General features: G+C 35.2%; 3 protein-coding genes across 3 annotated transcripts; 2 read left to right on the top strand and 1 right to left on the bottom strand.

The window, feature by feature from the left end:
* Nucleotides 1–2364: 2364 nt before the first annotated feature.
* On the bottom strand, nucleotides 2365–4288 carry LOC108335035 (probable galacturonosyltransferase-like 3). The gene has a single exon (XM_017570952.2). It carries the CDS (start codon nucleotides 4007–4009, stop codon nucleotides 2834–2836), a length of 1176 nt encoding a protein of 391 aa, XP_017426441.1. The 5' UTR covers nucleotides 4010–4288; the 3' UTR covers nucleotides 2365–2833.
* A 1470-nt stretch (nucleotides 4289–5758) lies between these two features.
* LOC108335865 (serine/threonine-protein kinase STN7, chloroplastic) lies at nucleotides 5759–14076 on the top strand. Its single transcript, XM_017572052.2, has 10 exons — nucleotides 5759–6301; nucleotides 6388–6474; nucleotides 7247–7366; nucleotides 7516–7614; nucleotides 7865–8033; nucleotides 8116–8209; nucleotides 12123–12216; nucleotides 12315–12371; nucleotides 12729–13142; nucleotides 13773–14076. The coding sequence occupies exons 1-10, from the start codon at nucleotides 5858–5860 to the stop codon at nucleotides 13932–13934; spliced, it is 1740 nt and encodes a 579-aa protein (XP_017427541.1). The 5' UTR covers nucleotides 5759–5857; the 3' UTR covers nucleotides 13935–14076.
* A 5497-nt stretch (nucleotides 14077–19573) lies between these two features.
* Nucleotides 19574–20355, top strand: LOC108335560 (small polypeptide DEVIL 6). The gene has a single exon (XM_017571595.2). It carries the CDS (start codon nucleotides 19890–19892, stop codon nucleotides 20031–20033), a length of 144 nt encoding a protein of 47 aa, XP_017427084.1. The 5' UTR covers nucleotides 19574–19889; the 3' UTR covers nucleotides 20034–20355.
* The last annotated feature ends 1134 nt before the right edge of the window (nucleotides 20356–21489 follow it).

Genomic DNA, 21489 nt, shown 5'->3' with positions numbered 1-21489 from the left:
ATAGAGAAAGATGAAACTTGAATTCTAAAGCAAACATAAGAAAATGAAGCTCAACAAGCTCGGTTAAAAATGTAGCGCCCCAATTTAGGGTGTCACGAATTGTGTTTAAAGTTAAGATGTTTCAAAATTCTTATAGCACATAAAATGATATTAATTAAAAACATTAACATTTAAAACATGTGGAATTAAAACAAAGTCTCAACTTTACCAAAAATATTTTCCAATTACATAATTCCAAAATTAATAAAATTAATATAGAAATAAAATAAACCAAATTATATTATTTCTTAAATTTATAGCACAAAAACTTTAAATAAACCTAGTCTTTTTCCCACTTTCACGTCTCTATCATTCATCTAAAGCATATGTACCATCCCCTACTCCATATATCTTAGTGCAATCAATTCTTCAATACTTAAATTTAATATGTTATACATAAGATAAATATATACATATATAATAATAATAATAATGATGCATGTCATAAATATATATATTGAAACAATTACAATGAGATTGTCATAATCTTATATATCCTCTCTTTTTCATATATAACACTAAGTAAATATGTAACTATATTTAATATCAAACTTTATAAATGTTTATTTCTATACAATAATATCTAAACACTACAACACTATATAATATAATTATTCATTCATTCATTTTTTACATCATTTTGACACATTCTATCTCAAAATTTAGCCTAAAATATCATTTAACAAGTGTTAGCTAGACTTTAGTCGCATGAAGGCTAATAAAAATCTCAATTTCCCCTTATGTGTATAGGAAGGTATCAATCCAAGTGCAAATCACTTTGTAATTAAATTGAGTTTATGATCACCTCAAATGATTAATAAACAGCAGGGGATTGGAACGAATGTAAAATGTACTCTAAAATGATGGAATGATGTTAAGGAAAGGCTTAATACCTCTTTTTGTCCCTCTTTATAAGGGAAATGTTCAAGTTCGTCCTACCTTTTTTAAAAAGTTCAATGTGGTCCCAAGTTGTGAAAAAAATGTTCAATTAAATCCTTTTTTGTCACAGCGTTAAATATTTAACGATTCAGCTGACAGCGTGGAGTGATCTGTGCAACGTGGTTGTTTACCTTCATAACGTGGCAGTTGACGTGGCAGTGGCAGTGATTAAAAAATTCTGAGTTAGGGTTTGGGTATTCGAAATCGTGATTTGGGGTGGGAGGACGAACTTGAGCAGCGCCGTTTTTGCGAGTTGTTCTTGGTTTTCCTGTAGGTGATTCGAACTCGCGGTGTAGATTGGAGAAGCTTGATGAACGAATTGGGGTTTTGCAGGTATTGCGATTCTGATTTGTGGCTTTCGAATGGAGAACCGAATTGGGTTCTGAACTCGCGTCTGGGTGGTTTCAATTTGCATTTCGCGTGGTTCTTGCGGTTTGGGATTGACACTATGCGATTTTAGGGTTCGCGTGGTTCTTGCGGTTTGGGATTGACACTCTGCGATTTTAGGGTTTGCGTGCTGGATTGGACGAAGGTAATGAGGTGGATGATGGTGGTTCTGAGGAGAAGCAGTGGTGGCTGTTATGGGTCGCGTTGGATATGTGCGTGGAGGGTTTCTGCGATTAGGTATTCGCGACTCTGGGTTCTTTCGTGTGGTGCGATTTGCTGTGTTTGGTGGTTCTTCCATGACACGAAGGAGCTCGCAAAAACGGCGTTGTTCAAGGGGTTGATGGTGGTGGCACGATTTCGAATACCCAAACCCTAACTCAGAATTTTTTAATCACTGCCACGTTATGAAGGTAAACAGCCACGTTGCACAGATTACTCCACGCTGTCAGCTGGATCGTTAAATATTTAACGCTGTGACCAAAAAGGATTTAATTGGACACTTTTTTCACAACTTGGGACCACATTGAATTTTTTAAAAAAGGTAGGACGAACTTGAACATTTCCCTTAAAAATAAGGACAAAAAGAGGTATTAAGCCTTAAGGAAATCAAGTTAAAATAGCTCAAAACCACTCACTACCAAGTTCAAAGCAACTATTTCAAAGCAAAGTTTTCAATGATCTTTTTACGAGTTAAAATGAATAAATTCCTTACCACTACATACAAGAACACTTCTGAAAAAAAAAAATCAAAAGTACTTTTTTTAATTACTTTATAGAAATTTTTGTATAATTTTTTTAAGACTTTTGTTGATAACTTACAAATAATTTATATTTTTAACTTCATAAAAACAATAAAGAAACGAATTTAACACTAAAATCAGTTATTTTAGATGTGCACCAAAAATTTGATATAATGATACCTAAAATCAGTTGAGTTTTTTCATTTTCTCCGTTTTGAATAAAAAATTAAACTCTAACACTATTATTTTAAAATTATAATACCAAAAAGAACAAATTCTTAATTCTCTATTTTTCTCTCTCACAGAAACGCAATGATAATTTGCCATTTCAATCATTCTACCCACACTTCATTTATTTATCAGTAATAACTAAAGAACGCTACAACTTAGCCGAAGAATCTCCATCCTAGGCAAGAATACGGAATCGGTGAAGAGCGCAGGATGCGCATACCATGCCACTAATACTTTAGAGTATAGTATCTACCTCGGAATACTGTACATATCCAATTATCTTCGTCCAAATCCATGGTACGATGACACCAATGTATCGTATCATACGCTCCAAACACACACAAGCGTCACCCTTCAGACACGCGTAAAGAAATTTCAATAACACTCGCGTGCCCTTACGTGTCATTTCATACCGCACCCTTCATTCAAGCCGGAGGAGCAGCAATCTTGTGAATCAGTCCCCACGACAAAACCATGCGCCTTCGACAAAACCCTAACTACGAATCGGAGAACAACGAGGGAGAGTGGCGAAAGAGATCGTACGGCGCCCAAAGACTGTCCAATGGACAAGGCTTCTTGGAATCGATTCGCAGCCACGGCTTCCCCTTGCCACTCCAGTGGAGGAGGCTCACCGGACCGGGATGAAGGTCACGGCAGAGACCTTCGAGATTGTCGCCGCCGAGACCGTGCTGGTTCCAACGGTGCTCCACGCGCTCCACATCACCGGCGAACACAAGCAGAAATGGTGGCAACGATCCGAGCTCGTAGATCCGGTTCCGCTTCTGAATACGCATCCAGGTCTCGAGCTTCTCCGTGTATCTTCCCTCGCGCCACTTCCACAGATCAATCACCATCACACCGGTGTTGAAGTAGCACGCTTCGCGTCCCTTAAACGACGCCGCGTAGCTCGGGTTCGACCAGAAGCGGTGCGTGAAGTAATTAGTGAAGTTGGCGTGGCAGTATTCGGGCGCGCCAAGCACGCGGGAGTGGAGGTCAATTCTCCAGAGCTTTGCCACGTCGTCGACGACGATGAGATCGGAATCGAAGTAGATAATTCGCCGGACGTTCGCCGGAAGCAAGTCAGCTAGATACATCCGCGCGTAGTTCAGCGGCTGGTCCAGTGCACGACGGATAGAGTACGAGATCTTGCCCTGCACGAGGTTCGCGTCGAAGTGGTAGAGGTGGAAGGCTAGGTACGGGAACGTCGTCGTTATTATGCGCCGGAGCTCCACCCGTCTGTGCGTGGTAGCGATGAAGTGGAATACAACGTTCTCCGGACACGACGTGTGTTGCAGCACGGAGAACACGCCAGCGATGGATCCGCGGAGGTAGGTCGCGTCCAGCGTCATCGCGATGTGGAAGACGGACTCTCCGTGCGCTCGGTTGCGGCATTCTCTTCCGTTGCGGAATGCCGGCGCTTCGCGGAACGTCGGAAGCTCGCTGGCGATTCCGGTTGCCGGCAAATTTGCTTCGACGACGACTAACAGCACCGCCACCAACAACGTAAGGTAGTGTGTAAGTGTGAATGAGAGTGTCGGTGGCATGGTGACGAAACGGAGGAATGGAAACCAGAGAAGAAAAAGTTTTGGAGTGTATTTTTTGTGAAGGTGCAGGGGTAGTTTTGGAATTTTGCGGTGGTTTAGTTGGGTTGTGGACCCCGCAATGAACAACATGGTAGGAAGCCAGGCTGGAAAGACGTGACCGTGGCTTTTTAAACTTCGAAATGTGTGCTTTGTTGTTTTCTTGTGAAAAAATGATGTGCTTTTTGCACCGTTTGATCTATCCCACGGTGAGAAACTGACAACTATGATTTGGGTGTAGTAGGTTTGTCAGCACTTGATAATCGCGATTGGCGAGGAGTATGTGGATGTTGTAGCAGACTTTTTTTTTTTTTTCAGAATATTACTTTTTTCAAAGAATATTTAAAAATAGATTCTTGCCAACATTATTTTAGGAACTAGACCCATTTATTGTAGAGTTTGGAAATTCGATTCTCGTTGAGCTTATTCTGAACAAAAGAACAGGAGACGTTAGAAAACTAACTTGGAAGACAGAAGAAACAAAATGTAAAAATAATTTAAAGCTAAATAAATTATAAAATGAATTAGTATAATTTCAATTTATGTTTTGTAATTAGAATAAAGATTATTATTATTTTACATACTAGGTAGTTATTTAGACTCATGTCTACGTTGTAGTAGAATGATAGTGTTTTATTAGTGTTTTCTTTCATAAGTAGATGTAGTCATTACACGCAGAGACAAAAGAGCAAAGCATGTTAGGACAAGAGAAACTCATCTATAAAAATTTGGTTTTGAAGTTTAATTAAACAATATGAAATGAAAAAATATTTATATTATACTTAAAGGGTTTTAAATGAGTCCCTGTGAGCCAAAATAATACTTATATGATACTTTGTTGCATTAGTTATATCTTAGTGAAATTTAATTAATTAAGAATTTAATGTAATATCTGTGATTAGATGAACTAATATGAAGATATTATATATACTCTCTTTCTCAGTCTCTTTATTTTTCATGTTATTTTCACATGAGAGACATTACATAGCAGCTTAAAACGAAAATTTTCTTTGCCATTTACTTGATAAATACAAAACTATTGTTTGAATATCATTTAACTAACAATAGTTATGAATCTTATTTAAAAGGTTTTAAAACACCATTCAACTTTTCTATTTACAATTTTTTGTACCAAATATAAAGCACTAAATTAAGAACGTTTCATATTAATAAAAAAACTAAAAAAGAAATGTTTAGGTATAAAATGCTCAAATCTAAGAATGTTTTATTAAAAAAATTACACAAAGTCCTATATAGCCAACAAAACTAATAAATGTGTACAAGATACATAGATAAAGACTCATAAAAAAAAGACAAACTTACTCTAATTTTATATTTTTTTCATAACTATATGAATTTACTTTAAGATTTGCATTTGGTTGAACGAAATGTTAATGATTTCAATTATTCTATGATGAAAACATATTGTCAATTAGTTATATTATTTCAAATATTAGGGATTGAATTGTTTATAATATATCTAAGTGCATTAAGCGAATCCTAAATGTATAAATTAATATTAATTTATGTGGAAAATTTAAATCATTTTATCTTCTTATTGGTAAATGTACCTAAATGCAACCTATTTTTATATGTTTTTTATGTATAAAACGGCTAACTAAACAACAAAAAAGAAGCAAACAAAATAAAACGTAGAAGTTAATATAAGATAAGCACATTACGTAGGCCCAACAGGAAGCCCATTAGTATCTACGTGTTATTTGTGGCCTATGTTAATCTTCAATCCAATTTCCGAACTTCCAATGTCACTGCAGCCACAATAAATACCTGATATAACCGCCAACATATAAATATAAATATAAATCATATCTAATTGTAAATTAAATTTAAAATATAAAAAAGTTGCGGTGGAAAATGGAAGGGAATTGCAGGTGAAGTTCTCAAGATTTTTCCAACAGAGCAAAGCTAAACTGAACTGGCATGGCCACTGTTGCAACTACAGGAATTGGAGTAGGAGTGACCAAGCTCCAACAACACCAAAAGCCCAGGCAGAAGTCCTTGTTTCTTGGCCAGAGGCTTAGGATTCGACCCTCTGGGGAGGCTCAATGCAGTTCAAGATTGAATTTTTCAAACCCAACAAGAGTGGTTAAAGTTTTTGCACCAGGGGGTGAATGGATTGACACAGTTCACAACCTTTTTGTGGGTGTTGGGGTTGGACTTCCTTGCAGTGTGATGCAGTGTGGGGATGTAATCTATAGGAGCACTCTTCCCAAGTCCAATGGCTTGACTCTTACTGTCCCTGGGGTGATTCTGGCTTTGGGTACTCTATCTTACCTTTGGGCCACACCTGGTGTGGCACCTGGTTTCTTTGACATGTTTGTTCTTGCCTTTGTTGAGAGGTTGTTCCGACCAAGTTACAAGAAGGTACGCGTATTCCACTTGATTTTTTGAAATTTTTATGAAATTTGTTTCCGGTGGCAGTTCTTGCTGAGACTGGTTTATGATGGCAGGATGATTTTGCTCTGGGGAAGAAGTTGGGGGAAGGATCATTTGGAGTGGTTTATAGAGTGTCACTGGCCAACAAACCCTCTTCGAAGGTGTTGCTCTATATTCTATTTGGAAGCTCCTGAAGTTTTTGAAAATTTACTTGTTCTTTTGTACTAGCTTATTATTGCTTGAATATTTTATGAACTACTTCACATGTGCACAAGTTAATTTCAAGATAACCATTAATTTTCAATAATGGATCACAGACGGACAATTCTCCCGCTTGAGCTGTCGTGGTGGTGTGACATGTTTCTGAGACTGACACCTCATATGACTCATGTCGCCAGGGTTTTATTATAATTTTGTTATTGGTGTCTCAAATGCCTGAGCTGAGACGAGTGTAGACCAGACAATTTAAAGACACTTGTAGTATAAAAAGCAAATTAAGTTTTTTAAACATCAATACAAGTCAGATTGATATATAACATGATACAAAGTATCAACATCTAAAATCTAATCAGTCTTAGTATTTCTTTTTGTGAAGTTCATATTCATGCAGAGAAGGTGAACAAACAAATGTTCCTTGTCGATTTAAGTCTTTTCTCATGTTGATATTTAATTTCTTTTGTCATGTGGTGTCCTGTAATATGAACATTAGTCATATTGGAGTGCCCTTGTCTACTTCATGGCCATGTTGGTGTTATTTTTGTTTATAAATTTTGTTTGTATTGTCTTAACTTTAGTTGCTTTAGTGTCATGGTTTGAGGAAAAAAAATGAGGAACCCACATGTTGATATGGCATATCTGCTTCTGAGATTTCAGTGTAAGATAGCTTGAATTATATAAATATTACTTATGGTTCTTTTTGGTTCTCACTGGAAGGAAGGTGACTTAGTCTTGAAGAAGGCGACTGAATATGGTGCTGTAGAAATTTGGATGAATGAGCGTGTACGAAGAGCTTGTGCAAGCAGCTGTGCAGATTTTGTCTATGGTTTTCTTGAGGTGTTTATCTATTAAGACTAGTACTACCTAACGAATTTTTGGTATTATCATCATACATGTATGGGGAAACCAAAGACATTCTCATCACATCATTTAATATTTTAGTTTCAGTCACGACAAATACAACAGTTCTCACATAATGTTTGCAGAGCTCTTCAAAGAAATCTGCTGAATACTGGCTTATATGGCGGTTTGAAGGGGATGCCACCCTAGCTGACTTGGTGCAGAGTAGAGAGTTTCCATATAATGTTGGTACTCTATTTAAACATTATGGTTGGAATTGATAAATTTTCAATTTTATAGTATTTGGCCTTATATTTTGTACTGAAGTTTATAAAGTTTACTTGTATTAGTGTGGGGAAAGTTTTGTATTTCTTTAACTGCTCTGCACTATATTTCCGACTCAAAGCACTTTTCTTCTTATATTCAATTTGAATTTTGTGCTCCCATGGTAAATCATGCTTTCTTATCAGACCAAATGATTGTCGCAAATTCCAGGTTGAAACATTAATTTTAGGTGAGGTTCAAGACTTGCCCAAGGGATTAGAAAGAGAAAATAGAATCATTCAGACAATCATGAGGCAGATCTTGTTTGCACTGGATGGTCTTCACTCAACTGGTATTGTGCATAGGGATATTAAGCCACAGAACATTATTTTCTCCGAAGGTAAAGAATCTAGAGACTTTTGTTCAATGCAAAAAGATCCATGATCCAAATTAAGCTCATTTGTTTAAACTATGGGGATCAGAGTCTCGGACATTCAAAATCATTGATCTTGGAGCTGCTACAGACCTGCGAGTGGGCATAAACTACATTCCAAAGGAGTTTCTTTTGGATCCAAGGTATCTTCTTTGAGATTAATAATACATGTATCCAACTAACTTTGAACTCAACCCTCTGCTGATTGTTGTGTTTCTTGTGCATAATACACTGGTGGAGCTTATCATTTTTACTTATTTCTATATTTTTAAAATTATCCTTAAAGAAGTTGAACTTGATGTCATACAAAATATTGGTCCTATATTTTGTCTAGATTTTAACACATATATGATGTTTATAGCTTTGAAATGAAAGCATATACCGTACTGGTGATAGGTACCAGAGCATGAGTCAATGTCATCACAGACAAAAGCAGTTTCATGTGATTTGCTTGAAAAAAAGGTTTCGGAAGATGAACATAGATATCTGGGAAATTTTTTCTAGAACCTAACATGAAAAGTTTCCTATCTAACATACACACACACGCACACACACATGTAAATACAAAAAAGAAAATTTTAAATCTGAATTCCCTCCATCATTTCTAAAAGTACAAAACTGAATCTGATCTAGATAATACAATTGTATTTTATTTCTCTTAAAGGAAAGAATGGGAGTATACAGCTATTTAATTATCCTTGTTCTGTGACCCCGAACACCATAAGAATGTCTTAAATTACAATAGGATGTTTCTTTAGTTACTTCTCTTCAGATATCACTATTCTGATTTAAGTCACCTATTTCATTTATTGACAATTAAATATAGGTCCAATGCTATAAAGCTCCAGTCATGAGAAGACTAGGGAAGGGTGGGTCATTAGGTCTATTGTTGGTCAGCTTTACCTCTTGTTTCAAGATTAATATCACTGCAGAGTTTAGATATATGTTTGACAATGTTATCATGAGCTGTATATACCATAATTATTAGAGTATATTTTCTGCAATTGCTAGAATGACTTTGTAGTCAATTTAATTGTTTCACTAATTATTTACGTTTACTGTAAGAATGTTTGGTTTCCTCAACATAAGATATTTCCTGTTTTACAGAAAGTAATTGTTTCTTTTGCTCTTGTTTGACATGGTATCAGAGCAGGTTTGATCCTGCAAAATGCCAAATTGAAGTAATGCCGCTGAAACTTGCATTTGAAATTATTTCTATAACCCTACTTTTTTGTTTTTTGACCTAACAATGTGGTTAGCCACAACCCGCAGCAAATGTTGTCCATTCACGTATTATTGGCAAGACGTTTGTATTATCTAACCTCTGAGAATAGTACTTAATTCATTGATACATGTGCATTTGATCATATGGTATTAAGAAGTGGACTTTAAGCCTAACTCAACCTCACAAAACCGGCTTGTAAGGTGAGGTTTGTACCCACTTATATACTTTAAATTGACCTTATTTCTAGTCGATGTGAGACTTCCAACATATGGCTAGGGACTTCCATTAGTTACAAACAATTTCTCATTATATCATTGTCACTACCACACTAATGGTAGTACCTCTCCCATTGTAGGTGCGAGATGTGCTATTTTGATAAAAAATCTCACACTAGATAATGTCCTTATTGTCCCATCTGTTGAATATAATTTGTTGTCGGTTAGCTAAGTAACCTCTACTCTTGTTTGCACTCTAATTTTTTGGCCATCATATTAAACTTTTTCAGGACTTTCTGACTTGGAAGATTCTTGGTTATGGTCTTAGGTAGGGAAAACTCCACTACTTGGAGTTGACAAAAAATAAAGGACAGGAATTCAGTCATGCGAATCAAGCTAGTGACATGCTAGTATATGGTTATGACGTTGAAGATTAGGATAATTTTTGTTTGGGTATTTACAAAAGATTGCACTCAAATCCTTCTCTAAGTTTGGATGTTTCGAATTTTCATTGTGACATTTGAAAATTGGCCAAGAGTCATTGAGTTCCTTAGCTACTTAGTTTTGAATCAAAGTTTATAATCTTTTACAATAATACATTCCAATGTTTGGGTTCTGCAAATATCCCCTCTCTTTCTCAAAGCTAAGGCAGTAATGATAGATATAAAGCAAGACATTAAAGGGTATACGCAAAGCCATGTGGTGGATTACCATAAGACTTTGTATTGGTTGTCAACATCTATACAATTCGTCTCTCATGTCCATTGCAGAAAATTTAGACTGATCTATGCAGCCACTTCTTCTTAAAAATGCATTCCTTGATAGAGATTTAGTTGAAGAGGTATATATGGACTTACCGCATGGAGTTAACCGCACTACTGCTTGTAGAAGAGATGTTTGTAAGCTGAAAAGTCATTGTATGGACTAAAATAGTCCGAGAGCTTGGTTTGGGAGACTTTGATCAACAATGAACAATTTTAGACATTAGAAAAGTATTTTAGACCATACTTTGTTCATAAAAAACAAAGAAGGGAAGGTAACAATCTTAAATGTATATGTTGATGATATGATTTTAACTGAGGATGATCCTTGCGAAATGAGATAATTGAACAAGTATTTGGCTACTATATTTGAGATGGACTTGGGGCTACTTAAATATTGTTGGGATTAAGGTGGCAAGGTCAAGACAAGGGATTAGTAAAAATATGTATTAGACTTTTCAATTCTAAAATTTATGCTTGTGAACTAACAAAAGCACCCATAGGAAGGAATCATAAGCTTGGAGTTTTCCCAAACGAAGTCCTGATAGACAAGTATCATTTTGAGAGACTAATCTATTCGTGTCACACACAACTGGATATAGTGTACGCTGCAATGTGCTAAGCTTGATCATACATTCCCCAAGTTAAGAACATATGGTTCTTTATCGAATTTTATGGTACTTGAACAATGCTCCAAGGAAAGGACTAGTGTTCTCTAAGGAATTGTGTTTAACATCAAAGGATATACAGATTCTGATTGATTGGGCAGGATATCAAACAGCCAAATAATCTACATATAAGATGTTCACTATCTTCGAAGGTAAACTGGTCACTTGGAGATGTGAAGAAAGGAAAGGATGCCGAAGGTAAATTGGTCACTTGGAGAAGTACAGAAAGAAAAGAATGCCATGACTCATGGTGTATGTGAACTGTTGTAGATAAGTATTCTAAAAGACTTAGGGATTGAATATGTAGAACCTATGGATATTCATTGTGATAATAAGGTAGGCATTGGAATCGTGAAAGACCTGATACAGCACAACCGTTCCAAGCATGTTGAAGTTGGCCGGTGTTTCATCAGGGAGAACCTTGACCAAAAGATAATACAATTTTCTTTTATTGAATTAGAATGTCAACTAGCCAATGTGCTCACAAAAGCTCTTTGAGAAAAGGTGTTTCATTGTGCAATCAAGAAGTTGGCCATGATATATATTTATGCTCCAACTAGAGGGATAATGTTAGCATGAACACTATATACCATTGTTTGAAAGAACAACCTCAATATAAAGTGCTGTCACAGATGATTAGTGGGATGAGAGAATGAAGATTAAATGTTTTATATCCTCCAATTGGTAACGCAAACAAAATTGGTGTTGCTTTGATAGATTTCTTTAGTCAAAAAGTCTATCTAACACACTTCACAGCCTCACTCACACAGAAAAGAAGGAAACGTATGTGTATTACTTCTGTAATCTCGAATACAATGTACACAAACTTCACTCTCAAGGGAGCACTCTCCCTCAACAGGAACAGAGGTCCTGTCTATACAACTCAATAACAAAAGCTAACCCCGTTACAAAAGTCCATAACCTTCTCATAAGGCTCCCCCCTTCCTGACTAACTGTTAACTGAATAGCTAACAGTCAGACACACTCTTAACCCCTAACCATCCTATTAATTTCTCTTCCTCCTCTCATACACTCTATCATGCTTTCTAGCAATGACCACTGGGTTCAGTTTAACACTAGGATAGTAAATAGAAGTATTATATGTAAACTAGATGTAATCCATGTCTTTGTTAGACATGATATACAACTATAGGCAATTTATGATGTGCTCAATTCTTCCAATACAGATATGCTGCACCAGAGCAATACATCATGAGCACACAAACTCCTTCAGCACCCTCAGTTCCAGTTGCAACTGCACTTTCCCCAGTCTTATGGCAGGTTAAATATTTCTTGTCAACTATTAGCACATATAGCTCCCTTTATCATGTAATGATGTTGGCTTTTTGGTTCGTACTATGGTTTCATGTTTTAAACAGTTGAATTCGCCAGACAGATTCGACATCTATAGTGCTGGTTTAATCTTTCTACAAATGGTAAGTATCTAATGGTGACGAATTCTTCTCCTATTATTGGAACTAATCAGTCAATATCTCTATTCAATTTTATATGAATATTGCGAAGATTAATGTAATAAATCACTTTGATCACAACGAAGACTTCATAATAGTATTCTGAAAGTTAAAGTGAGTTTTCCTATGTATTTACACTTTGTTTTATTTTGATGCATTGATATATTAAGAACTATTGTTGTCTTGTAGAGTTGTTTTTCATAATTCTGTAGGTGAGTTTTAGTCAGGTAAAACATTTAAAAGTGGCAAAGGGTGATCGAACCAACTATCTGATTAAGCTGATATTTTGAAACGCTTACTGTTTATATCATTCTCTTATAGGCTTTCCCTGGTCTACGGACTGATAATAGCCTCATTCAATTCAACCGTCAATTAAAGAGGTGTGACTATGACATAGTTGCATGGAGAAAAACTGTAGAGCCTCGATGCGGCCCTGAACTAAGGAGGGGTTTTGAGCTGTTGGATTTGGATGGTGGAATAGGATGGGAACTTCTAAAATCAATGGTAAGGTACAAAGCAAGACAAAGACTGAGTGCAAAAGCAGCATTGGCTCATCCTTACTTTGACAGAGAAGGCTTGTTGGCATTGTCTTTCATGCAAACACTGAGGCTGCAGCTCTTGCGGGCAACTCAACAGGACTATGGAGAAGCTGCCAAGTGGATTACTAATCTAATGGCAAAATCAGGGACTCAGAAGGATGGTGGATTCACTGAAGCTCAACTTCAGGAACTAAGAGTTTGTATCTTAACTCTGTGACCACTCCCTGTTATATTTATCAATATTGTATCTTGTCAGGTAAATAAGACAAATGCTAATCAGTTTCCTTGGTGAAGCAATTAAAAGTGAATTTTTTCTAATGAGATTGGTAAAATTACACTTACCTATGATTTTGCAATGAATTCCCATATGATTTCCAACGAAAACCTTTTCTTTTTGATTCCTTAATGGCACAAGAGAGAAAGTCACAATAATGGACCCTGCATAAATAATGACCAGTACTAGTATACATTTTTTTTGTCTTTCCCTCTCATGACATTGTTGTGTGAGGTTTAAATATAGTTTGTCCATATTAATAGGGCAGTTTAGCTTTTAGTCTCTAAAAATGCAATCTCATTTATGAAATGTGTCATGTGTGGTCCCTATTTCTAAAATCAAAGCGACCAAGAGGAAATGAATTTTGTTTGTGAAATGAAGGATCACACTGATACGTTTTCATGAATGATTCAACTAAAAGAGATGATGGCTTTCAGGGATTGAAAGCAAACATTCCTAATTCCACATGAATTAAAAGTATATTTATCCCTAACAAGGTTATCCAAATACTAAGTATGATCTTATATTATTACTCCATTTTTCATGATGTAGGAAATCGAACCCAAAATGAAGGCCAGTGCACCAAGGAATGCTCTAGCTTCAGCTCTTAAACTTCAGAGGAAAATTATAAGAACCTTAAATGAGAGTATGGATGAGCTCAACAGACGTAGGAAAAGCTTTTGGTGGAGCAGATGGATCCCAAGAGAAGAATGATAATTGTAAATACTAAATACCCATTTTTCTTTTCATAATTTTTGTCTATAATCTGTATATCAAAAGTTAAATCTCATATTCAGATATAACAATGTTCAGTATGAATTAAAAAATAAATAGAAAATAAAACTAACTGGGATTTTATGTTGTTTTCCATAAACTAACTGAAATCTGACGGGTGCATGCCTGAAATCTTTTGATTGCACGTGCAACCACATTAATATAGTATATATATTTTCAAAGGGTGTTTTGTTGAATGAGCTGATATAAAAACATGTTATGGAACTTTCCTTTCTAGTCAACTGTGTCAGAATAAATCAAACCTCATTGTAATGTTACCCATAGACTTTAGAGCAGGACAAGATCTTGTAACTTCCTACTGTTGAACTACCCCATTTTTTGCTTTATTGTTTGATTGTGAAGGAAAGTTTGTTCAAATTTTCAATGAAGCATCTAATATTGAGTGTACGTTCATCATGAGTAACTAATGGAGCTGATCCATTTTTCTTTTGCTTGGTTACAACCTATCAGTTTTTCTTCCTCTAAATGGAAATTGACAAGTGTTTATTGTTTTACTGTTGTATATTTTGAGTTTCAAAAAGTTACAAAGTTCTCTATTGATTAAATGAAGTGCAATAAAATAATTTTACTGGTTTCAAGTTACCTCGTTTTTCAACATGTAATTCAAACCCCTTAATATACAGTTTTGTAACACCTTTAAAGCTCTTCATAAGCCATGGAATACTGTAAATGTTTACCACCTAAACATTTTTTTATTATTGTTAGGTAAAATTAACTCACCTCCCACCATTAGTGAAGTAATAATTAATTCATCATTTATCTGTAACAAAATAGTTGAACCTTGATAAAAAAAATTCGAACTTTTCATTTTACAAGAAAACATTGTCTGATGAATGATTGCAAAACGATATAGTCTTTGGAAAAACATCTTATGTTAATATCATTTGATGATTATACATATGAATGAAATGATAAATGATACAATGTCTTGAACACGCAACATCGTCTAATGTTTATCAACATTCAAAACATTTAATGCATGTATTATAAAGAATCTTGATACTTGTATACTTTGTTTCTTGATATTCGTGTTGATCAATAAAGTAGAAAAATATGATTAGAATCATGACACCTAAGACATTGTGAGAGAAGAAAAACATTATAGGAATGTTTCCCTTGAAGCCCTCTGCTCAATCAGCTCAGTTTCGCTTAAAGCTATGAGAAAAAACTCTCAATCCTACAAAGAAGACTAAAGTTTGACTTCACATCTAAAGGCTACCTACTCTCCTGAAGACAACGAGCTCTTCTGAAGTCAACCTCTCTATCTAACGGTCATCTTTCAAGAGAATTTATATATATAGAAGAGAAGAAAATGATGATAACGCTGTTGGGAATCCAAGTGTGAGTCTAAGTTCCACATTAGATAAAAATGAAAAAGTAGAGCACTATATAAAGGTGAAAGACCCATTAACCCATTGCCTTAAGGTTTTGGGTAGAGAGTGGTGTCAATCCCTTATATGGTTGGGCTCATATCTCATTGGTGTTTGTATCTCTCCGGTGAACCCCCTCCTCGATAGACCCAACAGTGGTATCAGAGCCAATGGTTTGTCTTGGTGACCGACTCAAACGAGTATAATGCTCCCTATACTGAAAGTCTTCCTTCCTGACAAAGGGTATTCAGGTAAGCAAGTCCCGTTAAGATAAACGACGGTTTGAAAGGGCTACTCGTGGTTGTGCTTGGTTGGGAATGCTTCCGCAGGAGGGGGGGTGTACCTATATGGAAGGGACTCACCCTTGAGGTGGATATTGTTGGGAATCCAAGTGTGAGGTAAAACTCGTGTAATCTTGGAAAAGATTAGTGGAACCCCTTAAGAGTTCATAAGGAAGAACTAGACAAAACTCAAGTTGAGCGAACTAGTATAAAAATCTATGGTTTATTGCTTTTGCTATTCAAAACATTTTCCATTTACTTATCTCATAAAAACCAGCGTCTATTTATTAAGACATAATCGTTTATGCGTCTAAACGATCTCATGTTTTGAAGTTTGAACATAGAAAAACCTTAGGAAAACACTTAGGATTCTAGGAAACAGAAAAACAACTAAGTCAAGATACCTAGACGCAGTGCTAGACGATTAACAAGTCAAAAATGTCTAACAGAGTTGAAGCTAAATGTGTAAAGCTTATCATACCTAAAAGGTATTCAATTTAACTCCCAAGAAAACAAAACAATGTCAAGACCATGTCATTGACAAAACACACTAAAAGACTAAAACTTAAAACACCAAAGATAACACAAACAACGTTAAACGTTGTCTGTCTCAACATGCAAAATCACAAGATGCATTTACATTGTCTAAATGATACCATGAGCTAAAACATTACTTCGTCCAACGATGAAGTCTTTACTCAACGCTTGATATCTTTAGAAGAAAAGCTTAATTGTCAAACGTTGGTAGGAAATCAAAAAGCACTTTGTTGTCCTGAGCAAGCATTGTCATTAAATGTTCAACGTTCAAAAACAACAAAAGTAATAAGAAAAGACATATTTGTTGCATGCACAATCTACTCTATTCTTTGCTAATGAGCTATCCTACTCGCATCCACGAGCTTTAAATAAAAATATCAGAAGTTGATGCTATAGACAAAAGAGATATTCACATAATGTTCTTCACTTGAAACGGTGTCCAAAAGAACGTACAACCTACTTCAAGCAAAATACTGAAGAAAAAGAAGAACTTAGTCTAGCATACATTTATCCAAAAAGCCTTTAAATAGAAGAACTTTCGAAAGAAAAATCAAGAGGATAACATACAACGAAATATTCATCCTAAGAAGCACTCAAAAGAGAAGAAAAAGAAAGAGATCAAGAAAAAGAAAACATCTGAGCAGAAAAAGAGAAGAAGAAAAAAGAAGAAAAAAAATTGCATTTAAAACGTGTTTGCTACCTAGCATTTGATCCACTTTGTGCGCCTGATGATTATGCTAGTAGATAGCACCGTGGGGGAGGCTTGGCTCATCCTATAAAGTCATCTCTCCCACCCCTTTGTACATACTTTTGAGCTTTTGGTAATGATATGCTATTGAGATCACTCCAACACTCATTCTTCTCAAAGTCATCAGCCAAAGAGAGTCCCCTATCTCCTCTAGCCACTTTTCCTAGTTAGGAATCTGACTAGGCTTCATTCTCACACCACCACTGATGTGATCTAAGACCAGGAAAGGATGAAGAGATTAAAAGAGTGAAAAGAAGCACAAAAAGAAAGAACATAGATTTTATGGCTTGTATTTTGGACTTTAGTAACATAGGTTGTTATAGGCTTGTATTTTGCCTTTGTAGTTTCTTTCTCTTAGTTTGGTTGTAGAGAGACTTATATATCTTTTTTTTTTTAAAGTGCCAGTAACATGAAACTTTATATAGTTTGGACTTAAAAGAAAAAAGAATAAATAAGTCTCTTCTCCTTTTAGTTGCTTATAATACAAATTATTTCAAATATAATTTTAATTTTGATCTTTAGACTAGTTAGGTAGCTTACATACCCTTAGAAGGTTGTAGAATTAAGATATGAGACTTAATAAGATTTTTGAAAGAATTAATATTTTTTTTATGTTTAAAAAGAAAACCCATAGGCTTGACTCACTACTTTTGTGGACATTTTAGCTTCTTAAACTTTTTTAATGAAAATTTTTTTGGTCTTATGAACTTTTTTTTTTTTCAAATTCATGTTGGTCAAAACCAAAGGATGGACCATATATTCAGTAGAAAACATACTGGACAAACAAGATCCATACTAATTTTGGCAAGACAAACATATAGACTAGATTTAACAAATGAAAATAAAATAAATTCTTTTTCACAAAGAATTAGCATCAAATATAAGGCTCCATTTCAGTATTTCATTCCCTTGTTGTCCCATCTCAGGAAGAGGCTGCAAAAAGCAACAAAATATCACTGACAAGCCCCTAACTCGATATTAAGTGCTTAAAACTGCATAAACAATCGATTTTAAACAGGTTGGCATCCAAAGTGGCTTGGGGAGAGCACGAGGCAGAGCAAGTAGATGCTCCTCTTTGCCTTTACCTAAGTGTACTTAATTATTAATAATTTAGCTAATCACTTACCTAAGTTTTGATTTCTTTAATGTAAAATTTTGTGTGCCCTCTTATTCTAATACCCCTCGGTTATGGAATCTTAGTCAAAGCTTGAAACTTACGTCCCCAGGCTTGGCTACTTTTTTTCATGCGCCCTATGTGATGTTGCAGTGGAGAAATGCAACTTTTTACCTTTTGATCCATTTCATTAGCAAAATGCTTTGTGGCATATGCAAAGCCACTTTGCCTTATTTTATTTTCCTTTTGGGGCAAAGGATGCTGAACCATATTCAATTCTGATTGCCTTTCTTTCTTCTTATAGTATTTTCAGTTTTTTGGCAGTGGGAAAGAGAGAGAACATCATGTGTAAAGGATCTTAGGATTCAAAGCCTCAACCTATTCTCGTGCAAAAAACTTCCTTGTTACTCCCATTCTTGCTGTCTCCTCCTAAACTGTCAGAATCATGTCGCATATTTAGTTGGTTTACGAATCAATTTTGCAGCCTTTTCCAACTGATCTTAAAGTAATATCAACAAAAATCTCCAAGCACCCGCTTAAACCAGCAACCATCAACAACGTGTCTCAGTATAATTAAACTCAAGTTTCAAATTTCCAGATCTCTAATTTGAGTGTACTTCGCATTTTTAATGTAATTGATATTTACATCAGTTTGTCATTGTCATGGTATTATTTCTAATCTTTAATCTCATGAAAGAAGTTATTGCAAAAGGATAATCATAGTAAAATTTAAATCTGAATGTTATGTTTAAATTATGATAATCTCTCACTGAGAGTGAGATTATTCAAATAATCAATAATGGGGTCGAATTTTAACATTCTGTATCTGGAAGAGAAAAACCTAACAATCAAATTGACAAGGGTTGGAATTGGATTATACTAGTACACCCTCCTTTCCACTGGTCAAGGAAATAAAGTTTTCCTTGTTATGGAGTTAGGCTCATCAAATTCGGCTTCTTGTTTCTTGAGTTATCACCTAATATGTGCATAATTTCAGGACTTTGTAACATTGGATAGACATAATTTTATTAATTTGAGCCTATCCATATAAGGAATTGACCGTAACTTTCTCTCCCAAAATTTTAGGATAATAGATTAACAAGTCTTTTACTTATATAGTGTTTTACTTTCTTATTTTTATTCAATGTGTAACTTGGACTCACACTTAGATTCCCAACACTCTTAATCCTACTTATACATGCCAAATGAAAGCATTCTGTAATGGTTATTTCTGCTATGAATTGTTATGTAGGATTCAACTAAACCAACCCCCTATCGACCAGTCATTTCCCTGATTATGTGGATCCAACCAAAGATAAACAGAAGAAAACAAAAGAAGAAGCATAATAAAAAATAAGAAGATAATGCTCATGTCCTCATGAACAAGAAGACAAATAATCTAGCATGCAGAAATTGAGGGGAGGTTGTAATACCTATTTTTTGTAATGGGAGACCCATTGTGCTGGTGGGTAGTGCCTGCCTACACATAGGAATATAGAGTGAGACATGGCAATGCAAGAAAGAGAAGCTTGGCTCAATTTCTTGTTTTGTTTTATCAATTTCCCCTTATTGGGGTATGGATTCCAAAGTGGTGAGGTGGGGTCCACTGGTGTCTGTCTGGTGGGTTTGGAGGCACTGCACACTCTTTCATGCCCCATCGCTGCCTCTTTTCTAGACCAAGCCGTGTTAGGACCACACCGTGACACCTCTTTAAGAACCCCTTCTAACACCATTTCTAAACCAACTCTCTCACACAACACAACTTACAACTTCATCAAACTTAACCTTATTACAACCTCAAGAGAAGGAAAATAACTGAAAGAAATGAAGATGGAAAGTTCTTCCATGGCAGGATCAAAGAGAAGGATATCATCAAACAGAGGACTTGGAGGAGCCCTCAGAGAGCAAAGGGCCAGGCTATACATTATAAGAAGATGTGTCGTCATGCTGCTTTGTTGGCATGACTAGTTTTTCAAGCATGCTTTTCTTTCCATGGAAATGGAAGAATGCTTCTTTCTATGTTTCATTTCTTTTCTTCTTTTTCTTTCTCCTTTTGATTCATCATGGTGGAGTGTAAATAGAATCTGCGAGATATCATGGGAGAGAGTATAACAAGTTTTGTACTATGGGTCGCTGGCCTTCATGGCTGGGCTATATGTGTATATCGGAATAGCATGGATTATAATGAAAGCTATGTCAACAAATAATGTGTCCTAAATCCATCTTACTCTATATATGTTCTTTTCATTGATTAATTAACTTGGAATAGCCATTAAATTCATGTCTTCTAAATTCCTTCAACATTCAATAACTTCATCACCTTTTTCCCCTCCCTCTGTAGCATAACCATGAACTATAAGCATTCATGAAAGATATATGTTCATATGATCAAGTCAATCTGCCTTTTAAGAATCTAGAAGAATACTACTATATATTGCCAATACACATGGTATTGATCACTCAAGAGTTAATTAAGTCGGATGGATAATTAGGAATCCAGTCCCCCTCAAATATCTTTCTAGACTGAAATCTTTTAGACTTTTTTCTGATTTTAGTAAGAATTTCATGAAAAAAAAAGTTTTGATTTGCTGTATTGTTATGGTTGCAACTTGCAAGGACTATCAAACACATATATTCCAAAACCAACATTAGTCTTTTAACATTGTTAGTTTTCTTAGATTATCTGGAAGATTTCCTGAACTGTACAACACCAATGCAGATTAGCTTTTTTGGATATTCAATCAAAATAAATATATAGGAAAAATAATTGTGTTTGAATGATCACCCACAACTGCAGCATGTTGTACACTTAATTATATATATATATCTGACATACTTGTCCCTAGTCCTAACCTAATTTCTTAATTGCTTAGGTATGAGTCTTTTAGTAGAAGTAAAGGTTTATATCTTTAACCTTTGTTGCAAGAAGTAAAATGATCTCAGGTGATAAAATAAGAATACTTAGATAAAAATGTGCATAATTTTAGAATTAAATGCGAAATATTGACACAATGATATGATCCATTAATCATTTGAAGTGGATAATTTGCTGATGAGTGTGAAAACTGCTAGGCATTCATTGACATTGCAGTTTATGGATTACACCTTCTTTTCTCCCTCTTTCCTTAAGTGTCATATCTATAAAGTGCTTGCAGCTTAAACCAAAATGAAACAATAGAATGGTTCTTTGTGGGGTCACTCTTTTAGTAACTGTTCTAATCATTCACCCTTAAATTATTCTAAAAATAAAACTATTCCCTGCAGTTTAATAAGATAAAAAATACTTTTATTTAGTTCTAATGGAATTGACTAAAAAACTAGTTACTATAGTTCAAAGATTTCTTATATACTTTTAAATTTAGTTATTCTTAGATTTCTCTAACTGCATAATATTTATCTTTTTACTACATCCATACATTTTCAA

The sequence above is a fragment of the Vigna angularis genome, chromosome 10 (assembly GCF_016808095.1).
Source record: "Vigna angularis cultivar LongXiaoDou No.4 chromosome 10, ASM1680809v1, whole genome shotgun sequence".
Taxonomy (NCBI): domain Eukaryota; kingdom Viridiplantae; phylum Streptophyta; class Magnoliopsida; order Fabales; family Fabaceae; genus Vigna; species Vigna angularis.
Note: the sequence above shows the minus strand (reverse complement) of the source record. Positions and strands in the feature narration are given on the sequence as shown.

Excerpts from the sequence above, each read along its gene's own strand:
- LOC108335865 (XM_017572052.2), top strand. The coding sequence starts at position 5,858 with ATGGCCACTGTTGCAACTACAGGAATTGGAGTAGGAGTGACCAAGCTC. Across the intron at positions 8,034-8,115 it reads GAACATTATTTTCTCCGAAG|AGTCTCGGACATTCAAAATC; the intron begins GTAAAGAATCTA and ends TATGGGGATCAG. Across the intron at positions 12,217-12,314 it reads TTTCCCCAGTCTTATGGCAG|TTGAATTCGCCAGACAGATT; the intron begins GTTAAATATTTC and ends TGTTTTAAACAG.
- LOC108335035 (XM_017570952.2), bottom strand. The coding sequence starts at position 4,009 with ATGTTGTTCATTGCGGGGTCCACAACCCAACTAAACCACCGCAAAATT.
- LOC108335560 (XM_017571595.2), top strand. The coding sequence starts at position 19,890 with ATGAAGATGGAAAGTTCTTCCATGGCAGGATCAAAGAGAAGGATATCA.